At 42.3% G+C, this 13,148-nt stretch overlaps 1 protein-coding gene across 3 annotated transcripts in view; it reads left to right on the top strand.

The window, feature by feature from the left end:
• The window catches only part of LEKR1 (leucine, glutamate and lysine rich 1), a 128,994-nt gene extending 118,790 nt beyond the window's left edge, over positions 1 to 10,204 (top strand). For all 3 annotated transcript variants that reach the window (XM_083177888.1, XM_083177887.1, XM_083177886.1), the window contains exons 12-13: positions 6,269 to 6,568; positions 8,656 to 10,204. In XM_083177888.1, the coding sequence (XP_083034014.1) occupies positions 6,269 to 6,568; positions 8,656 to 9,030 (675 nt within the window). In that variant the 3' untranslated portion in view covers positions 9,031 to 10,204. The remainder of the gene's footprint in view (positions 1 to 6,268; positions 6,569 to 8,655) is intronic.
• Positions 10,205 to 13,148: the final 2,944 nt, after the last annotated feature.

The following is a 13,148-nucleotide window of genomic DNA, read 5'->3' as shown; positions in this document are numbered from 1 at the left end:
TCCCACTGCCCATCGTCGTGTTGTTTATCGCATATGTACTGACATATTCAATGAGCAACACAAAGGGCAGCTTTCCGGATAAGAGCTGCCCTTTATTATCCCACTGCCTGTACTTCTGGTCTGTGAACCGGGAGTCCCTCTGAGCATGTGTAGAGACACTGGCAGCTGCGGGACATGCTGGAGTGTCAGATCCCTCTTCACAGCTGCGGAGAGGAGTTATAGGCTTCTATGGGGCTAGAGCTGGCTGAACCCTCCGCGGTGCAGCCCTGCAAGGGGCTTTAGTACATTTAAAAATGCGACAACCCAGAAAACAGGATTTTTACCGCATTTTTTCTTTAATACATTCCGCCCCCAGTCTGTTCACACTTCTATCTCCACCCCAAAACACCTGGTACTTAAAATGCCTCTAATCTTAGGGACCTCATACACTACACAATTTGGGCGTGATTGTCACCCGATTCAGGAGTATCGGGCTAAGAAATCAGGTGAAATAGGCCCAAATTGTGCAGTATATGATATCCAATCTGATCCGATGCATGGTCCAGTGCGCATCTGATCAGATCCAGAGGTCAGACGGTCTGCACATAAGATAAATCGTGAGGCAGGGAGCAAGGACCAGGGGAGCAGGGCCCTGGTGCAGCGAGCAGGGACTGGATAGCAGGGTCCAGAGGAGCTGCAGGTGGGGTAGTGGCAGGAGAGTATCGGCAGGCGGGGAGCAGGGACCAGAGAGCAGGGTCCGGGGGAGCTGCAGGCAGGGTAGCGACAAGAGAGCAGGGTCGATGGTAGCAGCAGGCGGGGACCGGAAAGCAGGGTCTGGGATAGCGGCGGGCAAGAGAATTGAAAAAATTATATTCAAAGGATTGTCGGCCACCGCTACCCCAGACCCTGCTCTCTGGTCCCTGCTTCCCGCCTGCCGCTCCAATGGACCCTGCTCTCCTGGCACTACCCCGCCTGCAGCTCCCCCTGGGTTACAGGTGATAAATCGCATCCTAATGTATGTGGGCCTTTAGACTAATTTCTCCACTGCCCATTTCTCCATTCTCGAATCTGGAGGATCGGGCCAAGAAATCGGGTAAAATAGCCCAAATTGGCCAGTGTATGACATCCGATCTGATTCGATGCGTGGTCCAGTGCGCATCAGATAAGATCAAGAGGTCAGACGTCTGCATATAAGATAATTCTTATGTGCAGTGCAGCAGGGAGCGAGGCCTGGGAGAGCGGGGCCCTGGTACGGCAAGCAGGGACTGGAGAGGAGGGTCTGGGGGAGCTGCAGGTGGGGTAGCGGCAGCAGAGTAGTGGCAGGCAGGAAGCGGGGACCACAGAGAGCCAAGGAATGTAAGCCCATGACATTCGGGTGGGAGAGGAGGTATGCTGAGGCAAGTCTGACATCTCTTTGTAAGAACTGCCTTGGGAATATCCCTGAAATCTTACGGTGAATAATGGCATTAACCTACTGTATGTATAAGGTTTAATTAATGCACTAATTGGTAATATACAATATTCACTCTTCACTTTCTTATGTGAAATACTAATTGTGAAATATAGAAATTAGTATTAGAAGATGACAAACCGGTTAATAAAAACTCCGATTTACAACCCATGAACGCTGATGGAGTAAACACTTCCTCTAAGTTAACTGTTCCTACCGAATCCTTTCATGAATCCTATATTCTCATAAATGTTAATGAATCATGACAGGAAAATATATCTGGACAGTAGAGTAATTTCTGTCAGATTGTTGGGTATATGGCACATACACTAAACATCAGCCAAGATCTGAAGCATAAAACAACAAAAAGCGCATAAAATGCTGAATATATGCCAGTGAAAATATGGTAACACAGACTCTAGAGCTGCCCATTTCCTCATTGCCATCTGATGCAAACAGATTGCAAACACCAGTCAGCGTGCATACCGTTCTGGTCTACACAGATGACACAGTAGGTCAGACCACTGTGGATGAGAAATCAAACCACAAGGCCGACCCTTTGAAGATGTTATTCATAAAATAAAGTATAGTTATGATCATAATATAATTTAAAAGCAGCTACTGACATCTGGTTTATTTCATCCTGTACTATTATAAATATCATCTCCAGTTATTAATAATTCTGGAGCACGGTTTATGCATGTTCTGTAAAGGTCTGTGGAGATGGCAGTCTTCTCTTCCACATCATCAGAGCTAACATAGTAACATAGTTGTTGAGGTTAAAAAAAGGCATTCGTTCATCAAGTTCAACAGTGGAAATGACCCGGATGTGGTTACTGCCTATCTGTTATAAAATAGAATCCCTGATAGCCCAAAATGGCTGTCCAATTTATTACTGACCCTGTATACTTTTTTCTGCTAAAAAATTTGTCTAACCCTTTTTAAAATGATTGAGTCTCTGACATAAACACTTCTGGCGGAGTATTCCATTCTAGTAAGCCTGCTCGAAGCAAAAGCTTTGAAAGCTAGTCCACTAACTTCTGTGTTTGTGTGAGAAATAGATGTAGTTTCACTTTCTGTCAGCAGATGGCAGTGTTTTGGAGATTCATGGACACTAGGCATATATATAGATGATCTTGTCTGCCCTTACTGTAAAGAGACCCTACCTTTGCTGGCTGAGAAACTTCCTCTCCCCTAACTTTAGAGGGTGACCTGCATGTCCTGTATTGACCCTTTATTTGTGATATATATATACATACATACACACACACACACATATATACAGTGTGTATGTATATATATATATATGTGTGTATATATATATATATATATATATATATATATATGTATACAGTATATATTTATTAATCATATACCCTCTTAGATGCTTCTTCTCCAATTTAAATATAACCATGAGGCCATACCAATGATTTATACAGTGGCATGATTACACTGTCTTCCCTCGCCTCTATGCCCACCTTTATGCACTTTATCACTTCACCAAGCTCAATAAATCTGCCCCTCAGTCACTACTGTTGCTAGCAGGTCACAGGTAGCCTAACTATTGACTAAGATCATTAAACATCTGTAGTTTGATACTGTTTACATGTACAGTAGTTAAATGGCTAAATGCTACAATCTATATATTAATGGAGTGTTATTGTGCATGACTCATCAAGCACAATAACATCACATTTCTGAGTAACCAAACTTAAAGGCCATTCTAATTAGACATCAGGTGCAAGTTGTTTACTTGACTCTATAAACTGTACAGTTCTTATCCCAGGAGAGATGGACACCTTATCATATTGCATGTAGCAACCAATTAGCTTTGAGGTAACAGTTATCATTAACAGTCCATAAAATTCCATTAGAATGTAAGCTCTTAAAAGCAGGGCCCTCTCCCCTTGTGTGCTTTTTTTGCCCTTAGACTATTTTTTACTCCATATGCCTTTCAATGGCACCTAACCCTAGGTCTCTGACATCCTAATAATTATTTGTGTCTGGTCCACTGATGCAACTATCTTTATTTTGTCTTAAATTGCTTTGTACTATAAATCATTGTTTTCTTGTTTTTTGCTCATTTATGTCTTCAGGCTCTGTGGAACTCATGTGGTGATATATAAATAAATAATAATAATAAAAATTAGTAAAGGCTTATTGGTTGCTATGGGCAACTGCACCACATGTCCATTTCTCCACTTATTTCATCAAACCCAATGTTCTTGAAAAAGCTGCCTCTAACCTTTAAGAATCACTTCTGAGTCGGATTATATTTTTAAGGGATTAGTATTATATGTAGTGCAGGGTTCCTATACTGATTTCCTAGCAACGTTACATACAAGAGCAAGCAATGTTCCAGATGCTGATTATTGGATACAGAGAGTGAAATTTAATAGGATGAGAGATTCAGAAAGTGAGAGATTTGGTAAGAAATCTCCAGTTTTTTAAAGCGGCAATCATTTACACTGCAAAACCAGTTTGATTTTGCAGTGTAAATGATTGCTGCTTTAAAAAACTAGAGATTTCTTACCAAATCTCTCACTTTCTGAATCTCTCATCCTATTACATTTCACCCCTTGTTTCATCTGCTGTAGAGTCAGATATTATATATAGAATATGTCATATATAATTACACTGCTGGCAACATTTAACTAATTTTAAATTACTTATATCTAGGTTTAATTATATCAATTACTGTACTCTACTGTCACCATACTTTGCAGTCTGTATATTTGCAATATATTTCGAAAAAAGTGCACAGCTCCTTTTTTCTAAATGGTTATATTAAATTCAGCCTGTGAAATATTTCTCTAACACACTGGACTTGTTTCCTGTCCATATGACTTCACAGCACCACGTCTTCATTTACAGATGTTTTTAGAGCTATGGACGATATTCACCTTTAATCTTGTCAAAGCTTTGAACACAGTAATAAGTGAATTCAGGTGGCTGTGAAGTGCTACAGAGAGAATCTAGCTTTGACCGAATGGTGTGATTAAACAGATAGGAAGTCTCACTGGGGTTTTTTGTAAATCTTATGAAATGTTCAGGCAATAACATCTCTAAATATGAATAAGCAGAGGCACTGTGGTAACGAATAACAGGTGGCTGCTTTGTTTTGACCTGAATTGTGCTTTAATTGATGTTTTTTCTGATGTTGATGCACCGCCTTCTTTTTTACATATGTCATTTTTTTAAATAAATTCTAGAAAAAGATCCCAGAAAATGAAATTGAGCCAGCACACTCTTGTGAATCGGTATAAAATCTGTTGTTCTATTTGTACATAAAACTCAGAAGACGGTGTTACAAGGTTTGCAAACCTCCTGCCACATCAAGGCTCTTCAACTAGTAGAGTGCATTTAATGCTAAACAATTAGGAGCAGATTTATCAAAGCTTGGAGAGAGATGCCAGCCAACCAGCTCCTGACATGTTTCAAACACAGTCTTTAAAATGCCAGAATCTGATTGGTTAGTACTTTATCTCTTTCCACTTTATTTATCTCCAAGCTTTCATAAATCTCATAAATAATGGGTGAAATTTCATAGGATGAGAGATTCAGAAAGTGAGATATTTGGTAAGAAATCTCCAGGTTTTTTTTTAAAGCGGCAATCATTTACACTGCAAAACCAGTTTAATTTTGAAGTGTAAATGATTGCCGCTTAAAAAAAACAACCCTGGAGAATCTCTCACGTTCTGATTCTCTCACCCTTTTACATTTCACCCCTTGTGTTTTTAAATGGAGAGAGAACTTACTGTGAGTTACATCGAAATCCTCCACGAAGGCAATAGAGGGTCCTGCACTCCCTTTCATGATATCATACATGCCTCACTGAGTATTCTGCATTGAATAAAATACTAACCAATTCTTTGTGGGTCCTGAATCAGTGTTCCCTCTAAGCTGTGCGCACGTGCGCGCGCACACAACTCGACGAGCGTGCGCACAGACATTACAACAGAGCGCACAAAGCAGCAGTGGTCCCTTTTTGCAGTTGTGGACTCAATTAATGTGTGTTTCACCCATTAACTACATTGTTTGCTGTGTTTTGAATGTTTAAATATTTAAAATCATTTTGAAGTAAAGTTAACATAAGTGACGCACAAAAATTTTAATTTCCTTCCAAAGTTGCACAGCCAAAATCTTTTGCGGCACACAGCCTTCAACAAATTAGAGGGAACATTGGTCCTGATGCTTTCCAACTATTTCCCTGTTTATGCTTTTCCCGATAGCTTTCTCCCCTGCACATGCTTCCCTGTAACTCTGATCATTATACAGAACCAACTTTAGTAACACAATCTGCCAGTTCCCAAATCTTTGTTTTATTTTTCTCTGCAAAATACCTCTCACCATTGTTGCTTGGTAGAAAATACTGTAAAGATTTTGTCACTTACAGTAATTTAAATGTCAAGCATAGGTTTTAGGAGGATATCATTAATAGCCAACATTATTGCTAACATTTGATCAATTTTATTAATAATTACTTAAAAATGACAACTTCTGCAATGTACTTTAACTTTGAGCTATGACAGTTTTAGCCCCAAAACTCTCCATCCCCAGTCCCTATCTGCTCCTACCTCCAACTTCTGTCTCCACAGCTCCCTCTCTCAATATCCATGAAGTTTCAAACAGATCAGTGATCCTGCAAAAATTGCTTTCACTTTCTGTTATGACATATGTTAGAACACAAAGGAGTCATTTGGTCCATGGAGTGGCCTCTTGTAGTCAGTGGTATTAAATTTATGTTATTTTACACATTAGTTAGGTCATCGGGAAGCTGTCGGACTTCATAGTTCATTATGACTGGAAGTAAAATCATTGTATTTTTACATGTTGCAGATACCTACACTCATAAGCAGGGCATGTGAAGAACTACAAACTGAGACAAACATGCTGGAAAAGAAGTTCCAGGAGGCTCAGGCAAGACTCGCCGACAAAGACAGAGCAAAAGATACAGAGGTTGCAAACCTGAAAAAAATCATATCAGAGTTGGAACTTCGATTGAAGAGAGAACAAGACCACAGTACCTCTGCTTTAGATGAAATGAGAAAAGACATTCGTGGAAAGGCAGAGAAACTAAAAGAGAGTAACCTAAACTGTGCAGAGCTGAGACATCTCCTGGATCAGTCTACACAAGAGGTGAGTGGTAACCTCTCAACTCACAGCCATGGAGCAGCCTCGCATAAACCATCACCTGGGAACTACCTGAGTGAGTGACAAGTGGACGCTTGTTCAACTGATGCCACCCACATCAGGGGAACCGGAAACATCAACACGATCTCCTGACACATTTCTTCCACAACAGCACGTGTTTCACCTTCCTGGCAAGGAAAAACCAACATGTTAAATTATTAATTCAATTAGGAGGCGGATAAGGCAATAATGAGGTGCAGGGACGGCCTTAACCATACATTTCCACCCCTGTCTCTGCTTTAGATATGGATTCTATGTGTGATCTGTGCAATAATGAGGTGCAGGGACGGCCTTAACCATACATTTCCACCCCTGTCTCTGCTTTAGATATGGATTCTATGTGTGATCTGTGCATGTGACCCTGTGTGCTATATTTATGAAGCCTGGCACGCTGTACACTGAATGCGAGAGCCGCTTTAAATTTTCAACTCCAACCCTCTGAAAAGTGGTGGCTTACATCTGCAGCCGCTTCATAAAAATAGCCCACTGTCAAACTACTACCGAGGGGAGTGGGCATCATATTAACAATGTCAATTAAACGGAGATGAGTAAGGTGACCATTATCAGAGGCTGGTGAGAAGGGAGAGCATCTAAATTTGGTTACTGCAGTTAAAGTTATGTAGAAAAAAAATGGCAGCATCGTTTTTGTGGGTAGTTGCCACCTCTACATGAAAACTGTTGAAAACCTACGTCATGTCTGATACATGAACAGTGTTGTAAGCAGTTCACAGGATGTTTATTACCAGAAGGACAGTGTAAACAGAAAAATATTTGGTACTTGTTTCCTAGCACGGCGCCACGGATTTTAATCTTATGTAATCGGGTCAAATCGCATCGCATGTGATCTGGTTGCATGAGATGCGATCTGACCTGATTTTTAATTGTACAGCCACCCTGATGGCTGATTAAATGCACTCAAACACCTGATTTTTAATTGTACACCCACCCTGATGGGTAATTATTATGTGAAATGCCCCCCCCCCATTCTTAACGCCACCCCACTATCAATGCCAACCCGAAGCGCGGCGAGCGACGGCGGTACGCGTCCTCCGCCCTTTTCATACCCCCACTATGCATGTCGGCGTGGAGTTGATTTTATATAGTGTGGCGAGCGCAGCAAGCCCTGCGAGGGGACGCGTAATACTTCACATGTATTCCACGTCCCCTCGCTGGGCTCGCCACGCTTTGGGCTCGGTGGCTCGCTGCGCTCGCCACACTATCTAAATTCAACTCCACTCCGACGTGGATAGTGGGGGTATGAAAAGGTCGGAGGACGCGTACCGCCAGCGTTGATAGTGGAGTGGCGTTAACAATGGGGGGGGGGGGGCATTTGACATAATAATTACCCATCAGAGTGGGTGTACAATTAAAAATCAGGTGTTTGGGTGCATTTTACATAGTATTCAGCCATCTGGGTGGCTGTACAATATGAAATCGGGTGTCATCGCATCGCATGCCATTGTAATGGCATGCGATGCAACGCGATTTAAAATATGTATAGGAAGCTCTTTAAACCTGAATATCGGGTCAGATCGGGTCCCATCGCATACCTTAACTAATGGTATGCGATGGGACCCGACGGGCGCCGTGCTAGGAAACAAGTACCAAATATTTTCAGTTTGAACTTACAGTTTCCCTGATATTACCATAACTTCCAGCAGAGCCAAAGCTCCAATGTCTGTGCACACTTACTGTATGTGGCACTGAATGTCCGTACAGTTCTATCCCTAACTGGTCATTACTTGGCAACTTGCTCAATGTTGATAGAAAACAAAGATTCAACTAAACTTTCCCCAGTTAATTTGCTAAAAAGTAGACAATCTTGCTGCAGGTTTTGTCATTCAAAATGGTGGCAGAAACATTCTGTGTTCATTGTGTTAAAGTGACCTCATATAAATATGTCTTCCCTACTTTGTTGTATTTAATGATTCTGCATAAATATTTCAGGGTAGTGGAAACATAATTGCTAAGTGCATTTATACAGTGTAAGGATTGATTATTTTATGGTCAAGTAAATATGTTTCTTCTTTTAGAATGCATTCCTTAAGGAAACTGTGCGCATGGAATGTGAAGAACGCTACGAGCTCTCTGAGGCCCTGACCCAGGCCAGAGAGCAAGTGCTTGAACTAAAGAAAGTCTGTGGAAATATCCAATTCTCACAAAGATCATTTACTCCAGACAAGTCAGTGCCATCACACAAGATGACCAGCTCAGGTCATGGAACAAAGCTAATGAGTTTATCAGGAACATTTGGGTCTGCAAATATAACCACCCTGAACAGGCACAGTGCTGGTACTTCTTTACCTATATTGCAGCCACCATATCCACTGAAGAAGAGAGCATCTTCACTAACTGATACGCGGCAAAAGATAACTGCAGTTCTCAGTAAAAACTCAAGTCATCTGTAGCCAATAAGAAGAACATGCCTTTGCCTGATTTGCCCACAGAATTGTTTTTGCTGGATAATCTGTGGGCTCACAATGCATGTGTTTCACATCCCACTCAAGTTTTGCCACAACGTGTACAGAGCCTGTTTATTGGACCATGATCATTAGGCAGAGTATCAGAAAGTTGGGATTGTAGTATGTTGCTAGACTGTGCTCACTATTTTAGTTAGTCAGTGCTACAGTTATATTTTAATAGCACAGCATTGGTTGATTTACTGTATGTGTGTGTACAGTACATATATATTTTATGCATGGGAGTATGTATGTGTATATATATATATATATATATATATTATACTGTACATGCTCAATGTTGACTATATGATTAATGATGAATGCTAGTGCTAGGAGAAGGGGGCAGGTGACATCACTGAACAAGATAGTTAACGATATTATTCAGTGTGTATTCGGCATAACCCTCAGTTTTGGCCACCCCGATGCTTACTTCAGTGTCTTGTCCGCTGATGCAGCAAAGTTTTTATACTATATACTTGTCCTACATTGTCTTGTACTGTAAGTCGCTGTTTTCTTGTCTTTCTCATTTGTTTATGTACTTTTTTAGTAGGAATAATTATATCTTGCATACTCATTACACAATTATGATCTTACTATGTTTACCAAAAGTATATTTTTGAAATCTAAGTATAAATGAGGCTTTCAATTTGCTGGCACTCTGCGCCACTCTGCCTAAGTGCATATAATGGTGTACACATGGGGTGCCAGATGACCGCTCGACAGTCGGGATTCTGCCGGTCAGCAGACTGAAGTCAGAATACTGACTGTTAAAAGCCAGATGACCGCCCGACAGTCGGGATTCCGCCGGTCAGCAGACTGACGTCAGATTCCTGACTGTTAAAAGACAGTCAGGATCCCAACGTACTGGGGCTATTCTCCCTCGCCCCCACCAGCACTCGCTCCCCCTGTCGGAGTCCCGGCAGTGGGGATTCTGATGTCGGTCTAAGGGCCGTCAGAATCCCACCTGTCGGCTGCTCATGCCTGACCCTACACATGGGTCTGAATGTTTTTACTGTTACATGTTGTAGTAATATTACTATGTGCTGAAATTGAACGTGTTTATATTATGCGATACTGTGGGTGTATTTTGCAAAAAAATAAACTTTTCTACTTTCATTTGCATGGTAGAAGGTAGATTATACCTGCTGCATGTTAGAGGATTCATATCTAAATCAAGTAAATATATGCACACATTGAGCCTGATTCAGACCTGATCGCTGGGCTGTGAATGTTCGGAGATCAGTGATCAGTTAAATGCTGCCCCTCCAAAGTCTCCCCTCGCCCCTGTGCAGAGCTGCAAATGTGTTTTCAGCCGTGCACACAGGGGAAAAACCATTCTTAGTCACTCACCATCAAAACGCTTCCCCCATGTTCGCAACGCAGAATGACTTACTAGGCGATGTAATGGAGAAGGAGGCCGCTGCTGAGGACAGGGGCCCTATTTCCTAATGGCCGGGCAACACCTGCATTTTCCGGGGCACGCCCAGAAAATGCAGACGTGCTGCCGACAAACGGCCGCCCGCTGTCAATCACCTTGTGAATGCCCAGCCATGGCAAGTCAGTGCTAGCTTTGTTTGCAGGGGGACCCAGCGCATGCGCACTATGTACCATACACGTTTGTTAGGTAATCACTCATGTCTGAATCAGGCCCATTGTAATTCGCTGCATACACGATCATCAAATACTATATGCAGGCTCATGTATGAAATATTCTACAAACCATGTGGGATCTGTTGGAGGAAGTCATAGGGAGGACTCTTTTCGCCATCTACTGGCAGCTAATAAGACTTAAAGTGTAAATTGCAGCGAGCACCAGTCCTCCGCAAAGAATCTTTTCAGTTTACAGTGTATCCGGAAAGTATTCACAGCGCTTCACTTTTTCCACATTTTGTTATGTTACAGCCTTAGGCCCTCATTCTAATCGGTTCGCCCATTATGAATTCACAATGGGGACCAATGTACAAAATTTGTGCATTAACAAATATGCACAGGTGCAAGTTTTCTCTGCTAGCGCCCTCGTAGACTTGCATAGTCTTCTAGGTGCTCGCACCAGGTGGGCGTACAGGAGGCGGGCAGGAGGCATTCGCATGCGTACCCACAAAAACGCTGGGTGAGCTCAGAAAAACACTGGGCGTCCCCATGGGAATAGGGGTGGCTAGTTGCCTTCCAAGGGGCGGGCAACTGACATCACCGGATGTCAGCTGCCCGCCTTGTTCACGGAGCAGGGTGCCGCTAATCTAAGTCACCAGAGAGTGACTTAGATTAGCAAACGCTTCAGAAATTATTCGTTGGTCGACAACCACTGAATGATTTCATGCACCCACTCAAGGCTGCGAATAAACTAAATTATGCGAATAACGTGCGCGGGGGGGGGGGGTCAGGTGAATGGCAGGCGGCACTACAAGGCTCGCAAAGCAATGAAAAAATGCTGCTTTGACTTTGAGAGCCAACCATAATGCACTGAGTACTATTCGCTCAGGATCATCAGTTATTGTTCACACACCTGTCTATATAAGGTCCCACATTTGACAGTGCATGTCAGAGCACAAACCAAGCATGAAGTCAAAGGAGCTGTCTGTAGACCTCCAAGATGGAGTTGTCTCGAGGCCCCAATCTGGGAAAGGGTGCAGATAAATAGCTGCTGGTTTGAAGGTCCAAATGAGCACAGTGGCCTCCTACATCCATGAATGGAAGAAGTTCAGAATCAACAGGACTCTTCCAAGAGCTGTCCATCAGGTTCCAAGATCCCAATGGTCACTCTATCTGAGCTACAACATTCCTCTGTGGAGAGAGGGGAATCTTACAGAAGGACAACCATCTCTGCATCAATTCACCAATCAGGCCTGTATGGTAGTGTGACCAGCCAGAAGCCACCCCTTCATAAAAAGCACATGGCAGCCCATATGTAGTTTGCTAAAATGCACCTGAAGGACACTCAGACCATAAGAAACAAAATTCTCTGGTCTGATTAGACAAAGATTGAACTGTTTGGTGTGAATGCCAGCCGCATACTTGCCTACTTTTGAAAACTAGTTTCAGGGAGATTATAGTTGGTTGTAGAATTTTGCAAAGCGCCCTATTGAGAGGAATCTTTTAAAATGACTTCTATCCAAATGTAGATGAGCCCCAAAGCAGTTAGTAAAAGATACTATACTTTCTAAAGTACTGGGAAATGGTACTGATGATTCAATGTAAATGTATCTATCTCTCATTCCCCCCCCCCCCCCCCCCCCCCCCAAAAAAAAATATATATTATAGTGTAATGTGGAATGAGGGAGATTTGCTAGACTAATGAGGGAGAGAGGGAGGTTACTGCTATTTCAGGGAGTCTCCTCTAGAATGCAGGAGGGTAGGCAACTATGATGGCATCATGTTTGGAGAAAACCAGGCACCGCTCATGACCAGGGCAATACCATAGTGGGGGCAGCATCATGCTCTGGGGATGTTTTTCAGCAGCAGAAGCTGTGAGAATAGTCAGGATAGAGGGAAATATGAATACAGCAATGTACAAAGAGACATCCTGGATGAAATCCTGCTCCAGAGCGCTCTTGACCTCAGTGTGGGGCGACATTTCATCTTTGAGCAGCACAAAGATCCTAAGCACGCTCCCAGGATATCAATGGAGTGGCTTCAGTACAATTCTGTGAATGTCCTTGAGTGGCCCAACCAGAGCCCAGACTTGAATCCGATTGAACTTCTCTGGAGAGATCTGAAAGTGGCTGTGCACCAAAGCTTCCCATCCAACCTGATGGAGCTTGAGAGGTGCAAAGAGGAATGGGCAAAACTGGCCAAAGATAGGTGTGCCAAGCTTGTGGCAACTTATTAAAAAAATACTTGAAGCTGTAATTGCTGCCAATGGTGCATCAACGAAGTATAAAGCAAAGGCTGTGAATACTTATGTACATGTGATTGCTTAAATATTTTTTTGTATGCATTTGGGGCAATACCTTTTTACCTTTTATCATATATTTATTTTTTACAAATGTTTTGCATATGCCTTTTTTATACTGGCTGCTAATAAAACATTTTTTTTTTCATGGAATGTAATCTTTACATAAATAAAT

This window comes from Crinia signifera, chromosome 3 (genome assembly GCF_055691185.1).
Source record: "Crinia signifera chromosome 3, ASM5569118v1, whole genome shotgun sequence".
NCBI lineage: Eukaryota > Metazoa > Chordata > Amphibia > Anura > Myobatrachidae > Crinia > Crinia signifera.
Note: the sequence above shows the minus strand (reverse complement) of the source record. Positions and strands in the feature narration are given on the sequence as shown.